This window comes from Talpa occidentalis, unplaced genomic scaffold, assembly GCF_014898055.3.
Source record: "Talpa occidentalis isolate TD23 unplaced genomic scaffold, MPIMG_talOcc4v2.1 talOcc4.9, whole genome shotgun sequence".
NCBI classification, from domain to species: Eukaryota; Metazoa; Chordata; class Mammalia; order Eulipotyphla; family Talpidae; genus Talpa; species Talpa occidentalis.
In genome coordinates, this window is record NW_023605305.1 from 108,660,882 (window position 1) to 108,681,662 (window position 20,781).

The following is a 20,781-nucleotide window of genomic DNA, read 5'->3' on the forward strand; positions in this document are numbered from 1 at the left end:
AGCACCTTGAGGACATCAGGAGGGAGACCTAGCCAGACAGCAGGTAAGTTCTGTGGCCGGGAATAATGGGGACTTAGGTTTGCGGATCAGAATGGAGGCTCGGTCTGCTCATGGTGGATGCTTGGGAATGGTAACAAAAACAATTTTGAGGCCTTCCCTGTCTTTCCTCCTCTTGTTATAGGACAGGGAGAGGGGCAGCCCCACCCTGTTGCACTCTCAGGTCTTACCAGGTAGCTGGGGGAGAAGAAAGATAAAAATCTTTGGCTCCTCTCCTGGCGTTTCCCTCTTCTTTGAATAATCAATTTCTAAGAGGACTTTTTCTGCAATTCTGTCTTCCCCAGCCCTGGAGCTGGAGTTCCCACTGACTTTGCATTTCCTGTTGCTAAAGCCTGTTATTCCTGGCCTGCACTGCTAGTTGGCCTGGGAGAAGGTGCACGCGCGGGGAGCCCAGCTGGAGCTTGGTCTGGATTCTGCAATTCCTCCTCCTAGGTTAGCTGGGCTGTGTGGCCTCCGCCAGGGTTTGCTGGGGAGAACAACACCACCTTTGATATATCTGGAACGCTGGCATATTTGTTGAAAAGTTTCTTTTACAACTTTTTATTATGTTTGCCCCATTCTTGTGCGTGTGTTTGTTATTCCGGAAGATTAATAGATGCAGAGCCTAGTTTTAGGCTGCTGGTGTGGAAGCCGCACCCCCTTTCGCTTGCCTTAATGGTCCCGAAGCACACGAGCCTTTTCCTGACACCGATGCTGTGACTATTAACCATTTACTGCCTGGCATGCATGCAGCCTGGCTCTCAAGACGCTAATATTTTGAGGAAGGAAGCGCCCTTTCTTATGCACTAGCAACAATCAAAGAACAAAGCAGGCGCGTGCGGTCAGTACCCCAGAGGTGACTCTAGAGGGGAGCCCACAAAACGAAGCCTGTGTGGCAGGAACAGTAGTGACTGTAGGTCCCGCCAGAGCCCCTCGCCCCTCCCTCGCACACGCACACACCTTTATCTCAGAGGCACTTGGTTCTCCCCAAACTTCTTGGGCTCTAGTGCCTTCCAGCGTCTGAAAGCCCGCGAGGGAAATTGGGGGTGCGGGGGGGGGCGTGCCGCCTGCCTGCGCGCTGGCCTCAGCTCCCGGCGGTCTGGGGGAGGTGCAGGGTGAACGTGCCCCAGGCCAGCCGCAGCCAACCCGGGTTCCTGTCCCTGCCCTTTGCTCTTCTGCTTTTCAATAAATCCGGAGGCTCGGGGAGGCGGGTGTGGGAGTAGCCCGGGGCCAGCTTGCGCGCGCTCCCGCACTGTTGAGGGGCCCCCAGGCGGTAGCCACGTTCGGATTCTGGCTGGCAGCCAGGGGAGGGAGCTTGGGGTAAGGGGAGGGCCCTAAGGGAGGGGTCAGGCTCCTTAGGAAAGAGTTAAAGGCTGGAGGGGGAGGGGAGCGCACTCAGGGCGCACGGGGAAGGCGCAGGTAGGGGAGCCTCGGAGCCGGGGCGCCTGGGTGGGGGCGATCCCGCAGGCCCGGGGGTCGGAGCGAGGGGGTTCCCCCTGCTGCATCCTCAGACTGGGGCCGTCAACTTCCAGCTGCGGCGGCGACTTTCAGTTTCATTTCCCCGGACCCTCTCGCTGGGCCCAGCCGCCGCCGCGATGCCCAGTAAGTTCAGCTGCCGGCAGCTCCGGGAGACCGGCCAGCGCTTCGAGACTTTCCTGGTGGTTCGGGGGCTGGATGGGGAGCGAGATCGCGAGGTGCTGCGGGCCGTTTACTACCAGGACTTCAAGATCAGGTACCCCCCGGCCCACTCCCCGACCCCGCGTCGCGGGCCCAGCTCGCCACCAGCACCCCGCGGCGGAGCAGCCCTGCCCTGCCCGCCCCTGGCGCGGGGGGCGCCGTGGCTCGGGCGGGTCCCGGGGTGGCGTCGACCCCCACCCCCCAGCAGCCCCCCTGCGCGCCCACGCGCAGCCCGCGGCGCCCCAGCCCGCGCGCAATGCCCGGGAGGCGCCCCTGCGGGGAGCCCCTGCAGCCGGGAGCGAGGTCCCGCGCCCCGGGACTGCGCGCTGGGGGGCTGGGGGGGCAGGCATCGCTGGGCGTGGGGGAGGGGAGCTCCAGGAGGGGGGCGGGCTTCGCGGAGCGCGAGGAGGAAGCAGCTACTTGGGGGCGACTGTGAGCCCAGTGAGCAGGCTTTACGGGGATCCCCCCACCTCGGTCCCCTTGTTGAGAGGCCGGTTACTTGGGGAGGGGGCTGGAGAGCTGGGGAGACCAGTGTGGGAGGGAACATCTCAGGGAGCTTTGGAAAAAAGGGCACGAACTACAGACGTCCCCAACCTCCATTAGCACCTGTGGCTTCTCCATGGAGACCCGGAGCCTCGGCCGCGCTCTGGAGGCCCCTGCGCAGCCTGCGGCCGGGGGTGTCTGGTTCCTCCTTCCTGCTGCCATCCAAGACAAAATCAGAGGCTTCTCTCTGTCAAACCACAGAAATGTGCTTCAGAAGCCCTCAATCAGCAGGCTGCAGCCTTGGGCTGAAAACCAAAAAACAATGTAACAGGGATAAATGTAAAGACTTAAATGCACGAACACGGGGTGGGGTGGGGGATTTGGGCTTGGCCAACACACCTCGTGGAAAATATTTCAGGTTTTAGCAGACCTAAAAGCCAGTAATGGCTGCTTGAAAGAGTCAAAGAAGGGTTAGACCTCTTAATAGAAGTGTAGTTTGGGTGTGGAGGGAGGAGGCAGTGGCACTCCACGTTGAGCAGATCTTATCTGGAATATCGGTTTCCATAATGTCACTTTTTTTTTTAAAGATTTATTTATTTTTATTTATATAAGCGCTGGGTACAGTTAGAAGTGCGGGAGGGTGAGAGAATTCACCAGAGCCAGAGCGGGGAGCAGAGCAGGCAGAAGGACCGAAGTACACTGCTGAGGGGAGCAGCGGGCGGCAGGAGAGGTCTGCGCGCCATGTGGGACCCTCCTCCGGAGGCCGGGGAGCAGCCGGGGATCGAACCGGCGCCGCAGAGGCCGCGGGCAGCTTCGCAACCCAGCGCTCAACCGCTGCACCACTGGGGAGGCCCCATAATGTCACTTCTTAAGGGCACTTCATAGACTAGACAACATCTGGAGATGGGCAGAGGTGACCTGTTTTATGCCCCACGAGGTACTGAGCATTGGGGGGACTGTAATCCTGAGAAATAGACAATCCCAGGAGAGCAAGAGCTTATGAAAGGCGCGTACAGTACACACGTGTGCAGCACACTACAGTAAATGGTCAGCCAAAGCGAGGATTAAAATAGATTATAAGAAAAATGCTGGAGCAAGGAGGGAGAGAACAATGACCACTGAGTCCATCATCTGCATTTCACATGGCTCATTTCACCTATTTTTTTTTTTTAAGATTTATTCATTTATTTATACAAGCACTGGGTACAGTCAGAAGCGCGGGAGGGTGAGAGAATTCACCAGAGCCAGAGCGGGGAGCAGAGCAGGCAGAAGGACCGAAGCACACTGCTGAGGGGAGCAGCGGGCGGCAGGAGAGGTCTGCGCGCCATGTGGGACCCTCCTCCGGTGGCCGGGGAGCAGCCGGGGATCGAACCGGTGCTGCAGAGGCCGCGGGCAGCTTCGCAACCCAGCGCTCAACCGCTGCGCCACCGGGGAGGCCCGATTTCACCTATTTTTGCAAAAAAAAAAAAAAAAGGTAGTACAACCTGCCTCTGAACACAAGTTAAGGTCTTCTTTGGCTCTGTTAAATTATTTTGATGTAAAAAAAAATTATTTTGACGTTTGTTAAAATGGTAAGGAGGTCTGTTTAAGACTCAAGTGGGAATAGGGGTATCGCGCTAGGGAAGAAAGGTGCAATTCCACTATGCATGGGGCAAAGACTGCTGCTGGGAACTCACAGTCAGATGTAGGGGATGCGGAATTTGATAACTTATCAAGGGTGAACAGATGTCAAGCGCGGGGAGAGGACTCAGTAAACTGACAGTAGGAACATGGCCAGGACTAGGCTGAGCAGGACGAGAGGGTGGGACAGTGCCAGGGTGGATGCTTAGTCAAGAAGAGGTTCAGAGGAACCATATGAAGTTTGGTCGAGGAGAGAATCTTTGTCCACTAGTTATTTTTTAAGATTTATTTTTATTTATTGTTTCATAGAAGAACTGAGGTGTAGGCCAGAGGTGCAGGGGGTGACAGGATTCACCAGAGACAGAGCGGGGAGCAGAACAGGCAGACTGACTGAAATACACTGCTGAGGGGAGCAGCGGGTGAGACAGGAGAGGTCTGCTGCGCCATGTGCGTCACATCCCTGGTTGGGGATCGAACTCGTGCTGCAGTGGCTGGTGACTTCATGGTGCTGAGACTTTAACCCCCGCACCACCAGGGAGGCCCCTATTTTATGATTTCTAAGATGTTCTGCTCCCACCTCTTTCCTTTTTCCACCTCGTTACTCATTTAGCAAATATTTATTATTTTATTGACGTATCACTGGTTGACAACCCTGTAGGTTTCAGATGCACCTCTGCATGTGCCAGTTGTCTGTAAACACACTCAGACTCCCACACGGCCCTGGTTCCTGCCTCTGTAAAGAGTGTCCTCTACAGAGGAGTGTGTGGGCACACCTGTCAGTACTGTGGGGCCGAGGAGAGTGTTTAGAAAGCTGGAGAGCAAATCCCGGCTCTGCCATTTATAGGTTGCACTTGATTTTGAACAGCTATGTATGTAATTCTTCCATTTTCCTAACGTGTGTAAAGCAATGCTTTGGTGTCAGGGTAGTATGAGACCAAAATGAGCTATAGTCGGTGAAGGGTTTAGCCCTCATGCTATGCGAAATGAGCAAAATCACCTTTTACCTCCTGTGTTCCTGGCTTCCCCAGACCTCAGAAGGGACAAGGAGCCAGTGGCCATGTTGAGAGTAGAACAGAGGAGCATCCACAGCAAAAGTTTATTTAAAGCAAAGCAAGGCAGAAATATTTATTTGAAGCAAAAGCAGCAAAGCAAAGCTCCTGTTGCCAGGAAGGGACTCGATGAGTTGCCATCGGTGGGATTCAGGAGGCTGCTTTTACCTGTTGGGGTGTCTTTGTTTTTTCTTTTGGGGTGAGGGGCAGTTTTGCATTTTTTGTTTCCTTGGAGCTGCTGGTTGGTTACTGGCCTTGGTCTGTTGCTGCAGAGGACTCTGGACGTTGGGGCCACCTTCTCCCCTCCGCCCCCGCTTCCCTATCTCCCTGCAGCTATCTCCTGACCTTGGTCGTTCCCTAACTCATGAACTTGGAAGGGGAGGCCAGCATCGCACAGTGATGGTGAGGTGTTGCTTGTGTGGGAAGGCTTCTGGGAGATAACCAGCCTCACCTTGGGCAGGTGACTCATTCTTTTATTTAGCAAATATTGGCCAAATGCCTGGATGAGCAAAGCCACACGGAGTTGCTGTAGATACACAGAAGGAACTTAACTGTCTAAGGAAGGGGGTGGAATTAAACACTTAATTATTTTATTACTGTTGTGATAAGTGCTTGTAAAAAAAAAAAAAAGCCCAGTGTCGCACTGAGTGTCTGGTTTGGAGACCTTACCAAGTTGAGGAGTCAGGTTTCTGGGAGCAAGTGGATTTGAACAGAATATGAAGGATGAACAGGAGTTAGTGGATAAAGGACCAGGGGACAGTATTCCAGACAGGGGAAGTGGCAACTTCAGACCCAGTGGCTTGGGGCCAGAGGGAGGCAGGGTCTGCATGGGGTAGCACCTTGTGGACTATGGAGAGGTCTTTTGGGTTGTTTTTTTTTTTTAAGATTTATTTATTTATGCATACAACAACTGGGGTACAGGCTAGAGATGCAGGGGGTGAGAGGATCCACCAGAGACAGAGTGGGGAGCAGAACAGGCAAATCTACCGAAATACGCTGCTTAGGGGAGCAGCGGGCGAGACAGGAGAGGTCTGCTCACCATGTGGGTATCTCCACAGCCGGCTGGGATTGAACCCGCACTGCAGAGGCTGTGGATTGCTTCATAGTATGGTGCTTAACACCCTGTGCCACCAGGAAGGCCCTTGTTTTGTTTTTAATCTTAAATAGGAAAGTGTGGAAAATTCCAAAGTAGGAGAATGACAGGGCTTTATTTATTTTCTCATAGAAGAACTGGGGTGTAGGCCAGAGGTGCAGGGGGTGAGAGGATTCACCAGAGACAGAACAGGTGGATCTACTGAGATACCCTGCTGAGGGGAGCAGCTGGCGACACAGGAGATGTTTGCTGCCCCTTGTATGGATCAGCTCCCTGGCCTGGATCAAACTCAGGCTGCAGGGGAGATAGCTCTGAGACTAGGGCACCAGGGAGGCCCAGAGTCAGGTTTTCAGAAAGATCTTTTTGGCTTCTGGGTTGGAGAATAAATAGCTGGTGATTTGACCTCTATCCACAGTTTAAATAAGAAACATTTTACTTCAGGGCCTGGTGTATACAACTTTCCCAGAACAATATGTGTCTTTGAAACAATACATAACTCCCCCTCTCTTGTCTCCTCTGATACTCTATTTTGCTTTTTTCTATTTATTCTATTTTGCTTCAATTTTATAAAAATCCTGGCCTTGACCCACTAAGGAGAGTTGCAACCCACAGTTTGTAAAGCAGGGAACTAGATGTCCTTTGAAGATGCTTCCAAATCTGATACTGCATTCCTCTAGCTATTTCTCTGTCTTGAACTGTGTGCAAAAAGATTAACAGCAAATAATGGGCTAAGGGCATAGCCTTGCAGATGTCCACAGGTATAGCTGTGGTCCACTGAGGATGTGTTCTATACAGCTGGGAACGTCTTAAGTTTCCATTAAAGGATCTGTTGCCAAGAGGCCCCATGTGAGGTGAGGACTGTGCCTCAGTTTCTTCTCTAAAATCTGATGCTAATAATTGCAATTTTGAAGGGTAGTTGTGAGGATTAAATGAGATAATGCACATAGGTATTCAAAAGTGCACACAGTAAGTGCTCAATAAATGTCCACTGCTGCTAATGTTACCATTTGCATTCTCATCACTAATGCAGTGGATCCAGGTGTTCTGCATTAAAAGGTTAGATGTAATCTCCTAGATCGAAGTCATAACTTGGGGGATAGGGCCTCCCTGGTGGTGAAAGGGGTTACCACTGCACTATAAAGCAATCTGCAGCCTCTGCAATACGAGGGGAGCTACCCACATGGCGCAGCAGACCTTTCCTGTCTCGCCCGCTGCTCCCTCAGCAGTGTATTTCAGTCAGTCTGCCTGTTCTGTTCCCCACTCTGTCTCTGGTGGATCCTCTCACCGCCCTCACATCTCTGGCCTGTATCCCAGATGTTGTATGCATAAATAAATAAATCTTTAAAAAAACTTGGGGGACATGATCTGTGCTTGCTAACTCCTGCTGACTTAGGGGCATGGGCAGGAGACGACAGGCTTAGGAAAATGATGGGATCAGGCAGTTCACAGAGGAAATACAAAAGACCAATAAACAGAAAGGCAGAGTCTCAACTATATTGTTGGCCTTTAAATGCAGGATTAAACAAGATACTGTTTTGGTTATCAGAGTGTCAGAAATTATAAAGATAGAAGATTTCTGATAATAGATCTGGGAAAAGGAAATTCTCAAATTCTTGGGAGTGAGAACCCAAGCTTGGCAGTATTTATCAAAGTTGTAAAGATTTGTTGTCTTTGGCCCAGAAGTCCTGTTTCGAGAGATTTGTCCCATGAAACTCATCTGGTACAAAAGTATTTGTGCAAGGATGGTTCATTGGAACATAGAAATAACATGGTAGGTGGCTTAGCACTGGACACACTGCCTTGCAGTCAGGGCTTTGCTAGGTCTTAGAGTTACACTGGTTTTTTGGTTTTTTTGTTTAAGATTTATTTATTTATGCATTCAAGAACTGAGATGTAGGCCACAAGTGTGGGGGTGGGGAGGTGAGAGGATTCACTAGAGACAGCGTGGGGAGCAGAACAGACAGACTAACTGAAATACACTGCTGAGGGGAGCAGCGGGTGAGACAGGAGAGGTCTGCCACGCCGTGTGGGTCAGCTCCCTGGCCAGAGACCGAACTCGTGCAGCAGCTGCAGTGGCTGCCCATAGCTTCATAGTGCTGAGACTTCACCCCTTGTGCTACCCTGGAGGCCCCTACCTTGGTTTTTGTAAAAATAAAATTTTATTGAATACATATTACAGTAATGTAAACTTTTTGTTAAAAATCAAAACATTCTGTGTTCCTTTGTCCAGCAGCACAAGTACTAAAATTGGAATGAGACAGAGAGGAGCATGACCCCAGAGTCAGTCCTATCATTTTATACTCAATGCATGAGTCTTCTGGTAGTTCCACATCCTCTCCACCTTTGCTGTGGTCAGCCTTGTAAATTTTAGCCATTTGCCTGAGTGTTACATTGTTTAATGACTGCATACCCATGGTGTGCCTGTGTACAGTTTGTTTACAAATTCTTTTTTTTGTTTGTTTTAAGATTTATTTATTTATGCATACAAGAGCTGGGGTGTAGACAGGAGAGGTCTGCACCATGTGGGTCAGCTCCCTGGCAGGGGATCCAGGGAGTGGCTACCAATAGCTTCATAGTGCTGAGATTTAACCCCTTGTGCCACCAGGGAGGCCCTGTTTACAAAATCTTGGGCCATTTTCTATTAATTTGTTATGTTTCCAATTCTTGCCTCCCCCCCACCCCGCCCCCGCATGACTCTGAAGCATCCTTGTAGGTATGTATTTCCTCATACCTTGGTGCTTTTCTTTCTAGTACATTCCCAAGAGGGGGATTCCTGAGTTAAAGGACCTGTATTTCTAATGTTCGATGTTCCAGATTGTTTTCCAAAAGTTGTAATACTTCACCTTCCTACCAGCAATGTAGAAGAGTTCCCTTTTCTACATGTCCATAACAGCAATCAGTGTGGTGGCAATTTTTTATTTTTATCAACCTAACAGAAATAAAATACCTCATTTTTAATTGTATTTCTCTACTTTGAGAACATCTTTTCATACTTCTATTCGTCCTCTGGATATGAACATTACATTTGAGTTGATTGTTACATTTTTCTAGTAGATTGTTCATTAGATTTTCTATTAGATTGTAGTCATTTTTCTATTATATTGTTCACTTAAATACCCAGGTGATTGGATGTGAGTTGGGTTTGGAGTCCAGGAACAGGACCCCAAGGGCCTCTCCGTCCTTGTCTCTGCAAGGAAAGAATTCAACATCAAGACCAGAGTTAGGCAGAAAAGAAAGATTTATTGTCAGATAAGGACAGGAAAGCTCCTTGGACAGAGCAGAGGGGTTGTGAGGGGCAAAGAAGCAGTGTTTAGATGAGCCAGGGCTGGGGCGCCTGGGCTTGTGGCCCCTGCTGATTGGTGGAGACCTGCTGGGTCTCCTTTTTTGGTTCTTTCTATTGTTTTCCCAGAATGAGCTTTTGCTCCAGGATTGTGTTTGTTTTCTGAACATCCAGTTTCTTGCCGAGTTGGGGCACCTTGACCCTGCCCAGCTGCCTGCGACCAGTCTCACTTCCTCATTCAGATGCATGATACAAAAGAATTCTTCAACGAGTAGCATTAGGTTCATGAGTTAAAAAAAAATTTTTTTTAAACATCCGTCACCTTAGTCCAGGGAGAGGTGGATTTGGGTCATGGTGACAAACATGAGGAATAATTTGACAAACGTTTAAATGGTAGAAGTTAGAAAGCAAGCAGAGTGGAGTTCTGCCTGCCCAAGTGCCCACACACATTTCCAAAAATTGAAGAACTTCACATTAAAAATTTTGATTGGGGTGTCTCTTAGGAGCCAGAATACCTGGACACCTCAGGCCTCCATTCCTTGCTGCCGGCATCTGTCTGGCATGACAGGGACTGGCCCCCCAGTTTGTTTGACTCGCCAAGAGCCCAGGTCTACTTTTCGGGCTTCTGCACACTTTTCTCACAACAGTCACGGGGGTGTGCACACCTCACACCACTGACTCAGCCTTGTGACTGCACAGAGCCCCAGGGGGCTGCAGGCGGCAGGGGTACCAGAGCAGCTGACGGCTATTTGCTTTTGAGTTGACTCCTGTTGGCTTTTGGGCTGTTTGCTTTTGGGTCAGTTTGTGCCTCAGCTCAGTGACCTTAGGACCTCTCAGCAGCTTATGAGCCTGACACCTGATTTTGAGACTTCCTCCTGGTTCTCCTCCCTCTCGTGGGGGTTCCGTCTGTGTTTTCTCATCCTCTCAGGGTTATCCTGGCCTCAGCTGCTCTCAGATCATGCACACGCCCTGCAGAGATCCCAAACATTTCACATTGCACTACCTACCTGAGGATTCTCGAATGTTAAACTCTTACCTTGACTTGGGCATGAGTTCTCACAGCTTGGGACTCATGGAGCCAGCTGCCTGGGGTCACGGAGATCCCCAGCCCAGCTTGTCCAGATCCAAATGTCGTGGACAGTCCCTCCAATCTCCTCCTGCTGTCTTTACCTCCTACCTCAGGAACAGTCTAGAAGCCACTCCATTGATTTGGGTATTGTCCTAGGCTCCTCCTACTTCCCACCCTCCAAACCCCCTCCTGTCAGTCACCAAATTCTGCTAATTTTACCTTCAAATAGGGTCCCATCTGGCCCCTCTACTTCTGTCCTTCCCACTGCCTCGTTCAGGCCCTTGTCTTTCAGCTGGACTCTTGCAATGGCCTTCTTCTAACTGGTCTCCCTGCCTACAGTCTTGCCTCCAGCAAATCCATGCTCCAATCCTGATGCCAGAGTGATCTGAAATGCAAATATGATCTTGCCACTTCCCCTGCTTAAATCCCACCACACAGCAGTGGTTCTGTAACCACCTTGTAGCCTCTGACAAAAGTAAGTTGGTGCTCCTCCGCCTGCTCCTCCTGCTACTGTTAGTACTACTGTTGCTACTAATGTGACTACTAATCATAGCAGCTAACATTTCCTGCGCATTTTCTGTTATGTTTTCAAATGACTTATCTCTTTAAAGCAACGCACAGCCAATTCAAACTTTTTCAATAGTGTCACTCTCATTTGCTTGGGATGAAGGAGAGGGGCAGAGTTTCAGGCAGAGGGCACCAGGGAAATGCCCAGCGCCATGAATAATCTTGCGCTAGTGAGTACCAGTGCTGATTTAGCCTCACCAGTGAACTAGGCTTACCATGGTTTTCGGGAACTAGGATTTGCTTTCACTCCCTCCAAAGCATCTGGGGTGGGGGGGTGGTGATTTGTCCATGAAGTATGTCACCCTGGGCACAACCGCTGGCTCCTGGGGGCCGGTAAAGGACGGCTGGGCACCATGGAGTGACATCCTGGCTTCTTGGCGTGGCATGCACGATGTGGGTAACCTGGTCCCTGCCCACCTCTGCTGCCTCCTGTCACTCCCTTCCTTGCACTTTCACTCGAGTACAACAGACTGTATGATACTAATCAGCGCACACCTTACGAGGTCTCCTATGTGCCAAGCACTGGGCTAAGTGGTTCACTGCGGTGTCCCTCTCATGCAGTCCTCACAGCCACTCCGCCAGGTAAGTCTCACTGTCCCCATCTGATCGAGGAGGAGAGCGAGGCTGTGAGAGGTGAGGCTGCCTCAGGTGACCCAGGTAGGGGTGCAGTGTTCCTCCACCCCCACTCCCACTTTGCGCTCCCTCTTGCGCCTGGAGACACCCCTTCCTTCTCGGGACTCCATTCTGACCCCAGCTCCTGGGGCAGCCTTTGAGGGACCTCCAACTGCCCCCAGATGGGGCTCAATACCCCTCCTTGACCTGCTGAGCTGCCCGCAAGCCTCTTGTACTAGGCGCCCAGCAGCAGCTGGAACGTCCATATTGGGTCTGTGCTTCTCGGGACGGGGTCTGGATCTCTTGCCTTTTTGAGGCCCCAGCATCTAGCGCAGTGCCTGGCACATAACAGGTCTCTGTAAGTGTTTGTTGAGTTGACTAAACTGAATTCCAGGCACTGATCCTTGAGGTAATTGTCCTTCTGACCAGTTTTCCCTGTCTTCACCTTCTCTAGGCACAAAGCCAAGCTATTTGATCTCTGGAGAAGGATCCTTTCCCTTCCTGCTGGTTCCACCTGCACCCTTTGACTTCGGGTGGAAATGCTGTCTGATCAGCCACCTTGCCCACACACCCTGGACACCTGTGCTCTCTCTGGCCCCCTCTCTCACTCCTCGCCATCAGGCTGGACCCCAGATCCGTCCCTCTGAATCAACTCACTTGGTTTCCCCTTCGCCTTAGATTTTTCCGCTGGGTTGTATCTTTTCCTGTCCCAAATAGATTCCCGCACCCAAATCTCTTCTTTCTTTCTCCTTCCTTAGTCTTCCAAGTCACAGCCCACGGCTAGACTCTTCTCCTCAGAAATGCGCAGTCCATGACCTGTTGTTTCAAACAGTTGTATTTAGTCTTGGGAAGTCCCATCACCTGCCCTTAAAACACTAAAAATGCCCTGCGGTCCCCAGCCTGAGTCTGTCCTGGGCCCTGTCCTGTCCCGGCAGGGCTGGCGCGTCCCGCGCAGGGCAGCCCCGGACCCGTGCCCGCATGCGCCCGTGCCCACGCTCCCTGCCTGCCCTCACCGCCCAGTCTCCTCTGCTTCCGGCAGCTTTCGGACCCCCATCCCTGGTTTCTCCTCCATGCTGTATGGAATGAAGATTGCAAATCTGGCCTACGTCACCAAGACTCGGGTCAGGTTCTTCAAACTCAGCCGGACTGAGGAGCAGGTACCAGAAGATACAAAAATGAAGCCAATGTCAGATATCAGCAAACAGCACAAGTCCCTGCTAGCCAAGATCTATTATGACAGGTGTGTGTGTGTTGGGGGGGGGGGCCAGGGTATGGGGGGAAGATATTTGGCTGAGGAAAGAGTGTTTCACCTCAGGTTGGGGTAAAGGCCGCCCCCTCCAAGGAGTGGGGGGAGCATGTTGGTTGGGGAAGGGGTGTTTCCTGGCATCTTGCCAGCCTCCCCAGCGTAAAACTTTACCCAGGGCAACCCCCAGTCAGGCCTTTCCTGCCCCAGCCCCCTCCTTAACTCCCCATTCTCCACAGGGATGAGTATCTTCATGGGAAACATGGGGTGAACGTGGAGGTCCAAGGCAACCATGAAGCCAAAGATGGGCAGGTCCTTATTCATCTGGATTTGAACTGCAAGGAGGTGCTAACCCTGAGCCTTCAGAATGGAGGGACCCAACCTGTCACACTGACCCATGTCCTCCCGTTCTGCCGGTCTCCCCAGTTTGTCTTCTCTGATGGAGACAAGGAACTGCCCTGCCGACTGGGGCCTGGTGAGTGGGCTTCCAAAAGAAGGCGCTTCTAGTGGGCAGGAGCTTCCAAGAAGGGCTGGTGTTGGGGGGTCGGCTGCTGCCTTAGGATGGTGTATTTTGGGGCATGTCTAGGTAGGGATGCTGGTGTTGCATGTCCCCTCCCCACTCACGCTGCCATCTTACTCCAGGTGAATGCTATGAGCTCCGCGCCCAATGCGAGACCACCTTTGTGGGCTATTTCCCAGCCACTGTGCTTTGGGAGCTGCTGGCGCCTAGCAAGACGGGTTCAGAAAAAGCTGGCACTTTCTACATTGCCCGCTTCTTGGCTGCTGTCACTTACAGTCCCCTGGCTGCACAATTGAAGCCCACAACTCCCTTCAAGCAGACCCCGGTCACTAGAAACCCATTAGTGACCAGCCGGGTAGAAGAAGGACAGAAACCTGACCGGTAACTCCTCCCTCCAAAACAGGCCAGTTGTGCATGCCCCAGCTGACACAGAGTGAATCCTTGGGGAGATCCAAACCTGGGGTCATTGCGCCTTTCCTGATTTGCAGTTCACTCCTCCGGGCCTCAGACCTCTCTGTCTAGGAAGAATATTGCAAATGAGCAGCAGCTATGAGGACAATGTGAAAAAATTTTACACTGATAAAGCAATAGATTATCAAGCAGTCCATACTACTTAGCTGTCTTTTCCTTTTGAATGGCTTTGATATAATTCACATACTATACAATTTACCTCTTTAAATTTAGTACTTCTGATCTATTCGTAGTTATGGGCTAGTCCAGTTTAGAATGTGCACATTACCCCAAAAAAGAACCTCTGCCCTGGAGCCTCCAAGTTCCCTCCAGCACTAACCAACCACTTGTCAGCTTCCTGTCTCTATAGAGCTCCCTATTCTGGACATTTCATATGAATCAAATCATGTAAGTGGGGACATCTCCTTGGCACAGCCAGCTTGTGCACATCTCCTGTGCACAGCCTTGGCACAGTTTGTACAAAAGCAAACTGTTGTGCTTATTGTTTAAAACACATGTGTAGAGTGGAAACTGACCAAAATGTCTGGAATGCTGTCTACCAATGTTGGTTATTACTAGGTAGATGGCCAGAACATTATTTATTTATTACCTATTTTTTTTTAAGATTTATTTAGTTATGCGTATAAGAACTGGGCTGTAAGCCAGAGGTGCAGGGGGTGAGAGGATTCACCAGAGAGTGGGGAACAGAACAGGCAGATCTACCGAAATACACTGCTGAGGGGAGCAGCCAGCGAGACAGGAGAGGTCTGCTGCACTGTGTGGGTAGCTCTTGCTGTAGGGCCTGGGATGGGGATCAAACTCTTGCTGTAGGGCTGGCAGTAGCTTGATAGCACTGTCTTTAACCCCTGTACCACCAGGGAGGCCCTCTATTACCTATTTTCTGATTTTTTTTTTCTTAATGAACATGCATTACAGACATATGTGTTTGTATATGTTTTTAACATTTCAAGTAGTGTTCCTTCCAAAAATGAGCTGGCTGGTTCTGCATCCTTGGGGTAATCCCTTGAGCAATGGTGTTCTGGGACTTTGCATGCCCTCCAGGGAGGGGCCTTTTCAGCATATTTGAAGGTGAGAGGTCCCTAGTTTGTGACTACTCTTCTTCCCCCTCCTGCAGTGCAGAGGGGTATGACCTGGAAATGATTGTGCCACTGGGGCGCTACTCCCCACCGAATCGCCTCCGGCAGCACTTCCCTGCCCTCCAGAAAGCAAACGTCTTCACTGCACCAAAGGAAATTGCTGAGATCAAGTAAGTCCCACCCCTGTACCCCTCGTGCTGCTTCCTGTTTCTTCCCTGGTGGCTTCTTCCTCTTGCCCTCAGAGCTCTGTTCTCAGCTTCCATGTCCTTCCTTCCCTTACGGAGCACGCACTGTCCACTGTTCACGGTGAATCAGTCACATGGGAGCGCGGCCCGTTCTAGTGCCAGGGGGCATTAGCAGGAGACAGTGAGCAGTTAGTTATTGCTTCAGAAACGTTTCTCTTAAAACTTTATGTAGGGATGAGTGTGATGAAGAACTAAACTAAAACTAACAGGTCAAAGGGTGGCTTGGTGTCTTTTTGCCAAGGGTGGTTAGTCCAGGCTTCAGGAGGGGGTGGCATTTGAGCAAACAATGACATTTGAATAAGGTGAGGGTATGAGTCATAGGAGGATGTGCGCGGGGGAGAATGTTCCAGGTCCTCCGATCCTTAACGCAACCAATGCTCAGTCAGTCCTGAGGGTTGGGGGAAGGGGTGTCCGAGCCAACCAGGGCCAGGCCTCCCTCCTTTGAGGCTCTCATCCCCATCTGCTTCTCTGTCCTTCTAGTCTTCCCTGATTCCTGATGCTTTCATAGTCCCAGAGCTGCACAAGGGATGAGGGGGACCTGCTCCTGGGCACGGGGGTTGCTTGACCTGTCCTGCCCCGCACTCACCTCTAACAATCACTGCCAGGGCCCAGTTGGAGAAAGCCCTGGAGCAGAGGAACTACAAGACGAAGTTCCAGCTCCTGCTGCACCTGGAGGAGCTGCAGATGGAGCATGACATCCGGCAGTATGACCTGGAGTCAGTGCTCATGACCCAGGACCCCACGGACCGCAATTCCAACCTGCTCACTCTGCAGGTCAGGGCTCAAACCCGTTGTTGGCAGGGTGGGCTCAAGTCCTCTTGACCAACCAGTCAACCAGCAGGCACATCCTGACGGCAGGGCAAACAAGAGGAAGGACGCCCTGGAGGAGTCAGCAAGGACCATGCTGGGCATCCTGTGCTCTGAAACGGATATTAGAGCAGGGCCGGTGGGGAGTGGACCCGGGTTTTAGTTCATAACGTGCTCTCTCCCGGCTGCGTGGTCTTGGGCAAGCCCCTCGCGCTCTCTGGCCTTCGTTCCCTCATCTGAAAGCACAGGGCTGGACTAATCTTTTTTTCCCAGCTCTTCAGATGTTGAATCTGTGCACATAAGTCCAGAAATACAGGTGGGAATGGATCTTGTGCACAAATTGTGAGGCGGGGCCAGCTGAAAGGGAGGGATGGGGTATATCAGGGAAAGATGCCTGTGGAACTGCGTTTCGAGCAAGATTTTATTATTTTCACTTTATTTTTTTTAAGATTTATTTATTTATGCATACAAGAACTGGGGTACAGGCTAGAAGTGCAGGGGTGGAAGGATTCACCAGAGACACAGTGGGGAGCAGAACAGGCAGACCGACTGAAACACACTGCTGAGGGGAGCAGCGGGCGAGACAGGAGAGGTCTGTTGCGCCATGTGGGTAGCTCCCTGGCTGGGGATTGAATTCTCACTGCAGTGGCTGCCAATCGCTTTATAATTGCTGAGACCTAACCCCTTGTGTCACCAGGGAGGCCCCTCGCGCACAATTTTAAAGGCAGAGAAGGAAATGACCTGGCCAAGAGGGTCTGGGAGCTATGTCTCAAGTCCTGAAATCCTGCACCCAGGAGGGTTTCCGGGACTCCTGAGCTCAGCATCTCTGAGTTAGAGCAAGGCTTGTCCCCTTCCTGGTTCCCTGATTCCCTGTCTTGCAGGAGAGGAAAGCAGCAACCCCTCCCCAACCCCCCCCACCCCCGCCAGAGTATTGGGGTGGAAGCCTCAGTCCTTGACCCTCAGAGGCAGCCTGGGTGTTGGTCCTCCAGTGCCCTGCCTGGGATTGGGAGCTTGTTTGTGTTTGTGCCCTGCAGGTCCCCGGGGTGGCCGAGAGCCGCCCCTCAGTACTGCGGGGTGACCACCTGTTTGCCCGTCTGACCTCTGAGATACACCAGGAGAACTCCATCACCTATAAGGGTTTTGTGCATAGGGTGGAGTTGGACCGTGTCAAGCTGAGCTTTTCCATGAGGTGGGTGTTCTGGGCCCCCCGAGGACCTGAGTCTACTGAGGGCCTCTGAAACCAGGGGTCGGGGGTGTTTCTCCATGAGCTAGGTGGGACTTCCAGGATGGAGCAGGAAACTTTCGAGGGGGACTCTGGGGTGCCTTAGCAGCTTCTTCTCCTGGAGGACTTTGCATGGAGGTTTTGGAAAGTAGGGGTAGAGCCTGGGTAAGTGGAGGGAAAATGCCTGATTTAGTTCAATTGCTCACCCTGTGACTGGAACTCTTTCCCCTCTTTTCTTTCCCAAAGCCTCCTGAACCGCTTTGTGGACGGACTGACCTTCAATGTGAACTTCACCTTCAACCGCCAGCCCCTGCAGGTGCAGCACCGCGCCCTAGAGCTGGCCGGACACGGGTCGCTGTGGCCCACACTCTTTCCTTCGACTGCCTGTGGGGTCCCGCTGATGCCCTCAGATGTGGAACTCAAGTGAGACTGTGGACAGGGGCCTCTGGGGCTGCTCGGAGTGTGGGTTTATGGGATGGGGTCAGGGAGGCCTCCATCCACCTGGGTGATGCCATGTCCGTGGCCCCTCTGCAGGCTGTACGACAGGAGTCTGGAGTCAAACCCTGAGCAGATGCAGGCTTTGAAGCACATTGTAATGGGCACCACCCGCCCAGCCCCCTACATCATCTTTGGGCCTCCAGGCACTGGCAAGACCGTTACCTTAGTGGAAGCCATCAAGCAGGTAGGGCCTGAACCGAGGCCAAGGCCCGCATGCTGACGCCCCCAGGCCAAAGTAGAGGGACCCAGAATCTGGGTCCCTCCGGCTCCCCGAGTGTCTTCCCTGGAGCTGGCGTCCAGGGTCAGCGTGGTGTTGAGCACCGTAGGGCAGGCTGGGTTGATGGGGTGCTTGGGGTCACCACTCATCTTGCAGTCACCAGAGGCTTGGTGCATTTACCTGCAGCAGGTGTCCGGCATGAAAATGCTACTAGAACTAGCAGGGCTGGCATCAGAACCTGCCGCTTGCGCCACACCACACCAGCCTGAGTCACATCTGAGTCCGCTCCCTGTCCCCTCCCGCTGGAGACCTGGAAGCTGCCTCCCACACTTGCTTGTCTCTACTGATCCCAGGTGGTAAAGCTCTTGCCCCAGGCCCACATCCTGGCCTGTGCCCCGTCCAACTCGGGTGCTGACCTCCTCTGCCAGCGGCTCCAGAACCACCTGCCCAGGTCCATCTACCGCCTCATCGCCCCCAGCAGGGACATCCGCTTCGTGCCCGAGGACATCAAGGTACCTGGGGAGTGCGGAGCACCAAGGGGTAGTGGACGCTGGGGCCGGGAAGCTAGGAGACCTGGATTCTGACACACTCTATGGCCTTGGGGTAGGTCAGGGCCCCAACCTGGGCTTCGGTTTCCCTGTGTGTAAAGCAGAGAGAAGTGAATCAATTGCCTCGGGGGACCCAGAGGGTGAGATTGGTGGGGAGACAGGTTCCTCCTTTCCCTTCACAGCCCTGCTGCAACTGGGATGCACAGAAGGGGGTTTATTTGTTTCCTGCCAAGAAGAAGCTGCAGGAATATCGTGTCTTAATTACCACCCTCATCACTGCCAGCAGGTAGGAAGTGTGTGTGTGTGTGTGTGTGTGTGTGTGTGTGTGTGTGTGTCTGCATGTGTCTGCGTGTTTGTATGTGTCTGCATCTGCGTAGAGGTGTAGAGGTAGCAAACTGGGGAGATGGGGAGGAATAGTGCTGGGGCGCAGGGTGGGGAGAGAAGGGGTAAGCTTGGATGAGCAAGATGCCTGGGTATGACCCCCACCTGGCACCCCCAACCTCCCTCCCCCCGCCCCCGACACCTCCCAGGTTGGTCTCGGCCAGTTTTCCCATCGGTCATTTCACACACATCTTCATTGATGAGGCTGGCCAATCCGTGGAGTCCGAGAGTCTGGTGGCCATAGCAGGTGAGGGGGTATGGGGTATGCCACCCTGCCTGGGATTGGGGAGGCCCCACCCCTGGCCTGTCTCCCCATGTTACCCTGCCTCTCAGGGCTGATGGAAGTCAAGGAATCGGGCAATCCAGGAGGGCAGCTGGTGCTGGCGGGTGACCCTCGGCAGCTGGGGCCTGTGCTGCGTTCCCCGCTGACTCTGAGGCACGGGCTTGGTTACTCACTGCTGGACAGGCTGCTCACCACTAACAACCTGTACAAGAAGGAACCTGATGGCTATAATTCCCAGTTCATAACTAAGCTGCTACGAAACTACAGGTATTCCTCCTGCTCCCTCCCCTTTCCTGCAGCCCCTGTCTGCACACCCTCTGTGCAGCCCCTCCTGACTGTCCTGTCCTGCCATCTGGTTGCTCAGAGGCTATGTTGGTGGGAAGACTTTTTTTTTTAAGATTTATTTATTTATGTGTACAAGAACTGGGGTACAGGCCAGAAGTGTGTGGGGGGTGGTGGTGAGAGGATTTACCAGAGACGGAGTGGGGAACAGAACAGGCAGATCTACTGAAATACACTGCTGAGGGGAGCAGCGGGTGAGACAGGAGAGGTCTGCTGTGCCATGTGGGTAGCTCCCTGGCCGGGGATCGAACTCGTGCTGCAGTGGCTGTGGACAGCTTCATAGGTTGCGTCTTAACCCCTTGTGTCACCGGGGAGGCCCCTGGTGGGAAGACTCTAAACTGGAAAGTCATGGTCTCCTTCCTGGCCCCATCACTGCTATTGTTTGGTTGTATGATTTAGCAAGTGGCTTCATTCTAGAACAGTTTGCTTATCTCTATATTAGGGAATGGTCAGTGGATGGCTCTGGCGGGTGTCCCAGAAGAAATTTCCAGGCAATCCAAGGAGAAATGCGAAAAATAGGGACAAAAAACCTAATTGATATTCAAATTCAGGAGTTATATTTCCTTTCGTTGAGTTCGCACATCTAAAATGCTCAATGAGTTCCTAAGCCTTAGTTCTTTAGCTAAGTTCACCAAGAGTTCAGTGAATGTTAGCTGTTGTCTTGTTACTGCTTGTATTTTGGATATTATCTCATCAAATCATCTGGTTCATGACATCCACGGAGCAGACACTCTCCGGGACCACACTGGGTGTTTCTGTGGTCCACGGTGCTGTCGGTGGGTGCGTGTGGGTCCAGAACAGGTAGCTGGTGGGCGGGGTGGGGAGGACCCTGGTTTTATTATTGCTTTTGCTGTCTCCCAGGTCTCACCCCAGCATTCTGCACATTCCTAACCAGCTCTATTACGAAGGGGAGCTGCAGGCCTGCGCCGACCCCATAGACCGAGAGCGCTTCTGCCACTGGGAGGATCTGCCCAAACCGGTGAGGCTGAGCGGGGCAGCTCAGGCGCACACCCCGACCCCCCTCCCTTCCCTTGAACTGAAGATGCTCTGGGGGATGCCGAGCGGAAGCCATGGGCCCTGCCCTTGGTCACCTCAGTCTGGGATCCCACATTCCCTGGGAGGGCTTGGGTGGGAGGGAGGGAGGCTGAGGCATTCCCCCCCCCCCCGCCCATCTTGTTACCCAGGGCTTTCCCATCATCTTCCACGGCGTAATGGGGAAGGATGAGCGTGAAGGCAATAGCCCGTCCTTCTTCAACCCAGAAGAGGTTGCCACAGTGATTTCCTACCTGAAGAAGCTCCTGGTCCCCTCCTCCAAGAAGGGCAAAGCCCGCCTGAGCCCCCGAAATGTGGGCATCATCTCCCCATATCGGAAGCAGGTCAGACCTTGGTTCCTATCAAAGGTGGGGACCCCCTGATGGTACTGCCTTCATAGCCACACCACC

The 20,781-nt window shown here is 52.5% G+C and overlaps 1 protein-coding gene across 3 annotated transcripts in view; it reads left to right on the top strand.

Annotated features, from left to right (window-relative positions):
- MOV10 (Mov10 RISC complex RNA helicase) overlaps positions 1 to 20,781 on the top strand; it is a 23,456-nt gene continuing 2,675 nt past the window's right edge. Inside the window, exons 1-15 of one of the 3 annotated variants that reach the window (XM_037501288.2) lie at positions 1 to 43; positions 12,526 to 12,726; positions 12,969 to 13,204; positions 13,372 to 13,630; positions 14,835 to 14,966; positions 15,647 to 15,815; positions 16,883 to 17,037; positions 17,317 to 17,493; positions 17,605 to 17,752; positions 18,139 to 18,297; positions 18,516 to 18,619; positions 18,864 to 18,961; positions 19,048 to 19,264; positions 20,201 to 20,318; positions 20,524 to 20,715. In XM_037501288.2, coding sequence (XP_037357185.1) covers positions 12,557 to 12,726; positions 12,969 to 13,204; positions 13,372 to 13,630; positions 14,835 to 14,966; positions 15,647 to 15,815; positions 16,883 to 17,037; positions 17,317 to 17,493; positions 17,605 to 17,752; positions 18,139 to 18,297; positions 18,516 to 18,619; positions 18,864 to 18,961; positions 19,048 to 19,264; positions 20,201 to 20,318; positions 20,524 to 20,715 — 2,334 coding nt within the window. In that variant the 5' untranslated portion in view covers positions 1 to 43; positions 12,526 to 12,556. Of the gene's footprint in view, positions 44 to 1,513; positions 1,769 to 10,712; positions 10,783 to 12,525; positions 12,727 to 12,968; positions 13,205 to 13,371; positions 13,631 to 14,834; positions 14,967 to 15,646; positions 15,816 to 16,882; positions 17,038 to 17,316; positions 17,494 to 17,604; positions 17,753 to 18,138; positions 18,298 to 18,515; positions 18,620 to 18,863; positions 18,962 to 19,047; positions 19,265 to 20,200; positions 20,319 to 20,523; positions 20,716 to 20,781 lie in introns of those variants that run through there. The other 2 variants (XM_037501289.1, XM_037501287.2) reach the window with 2 other exon arrangements.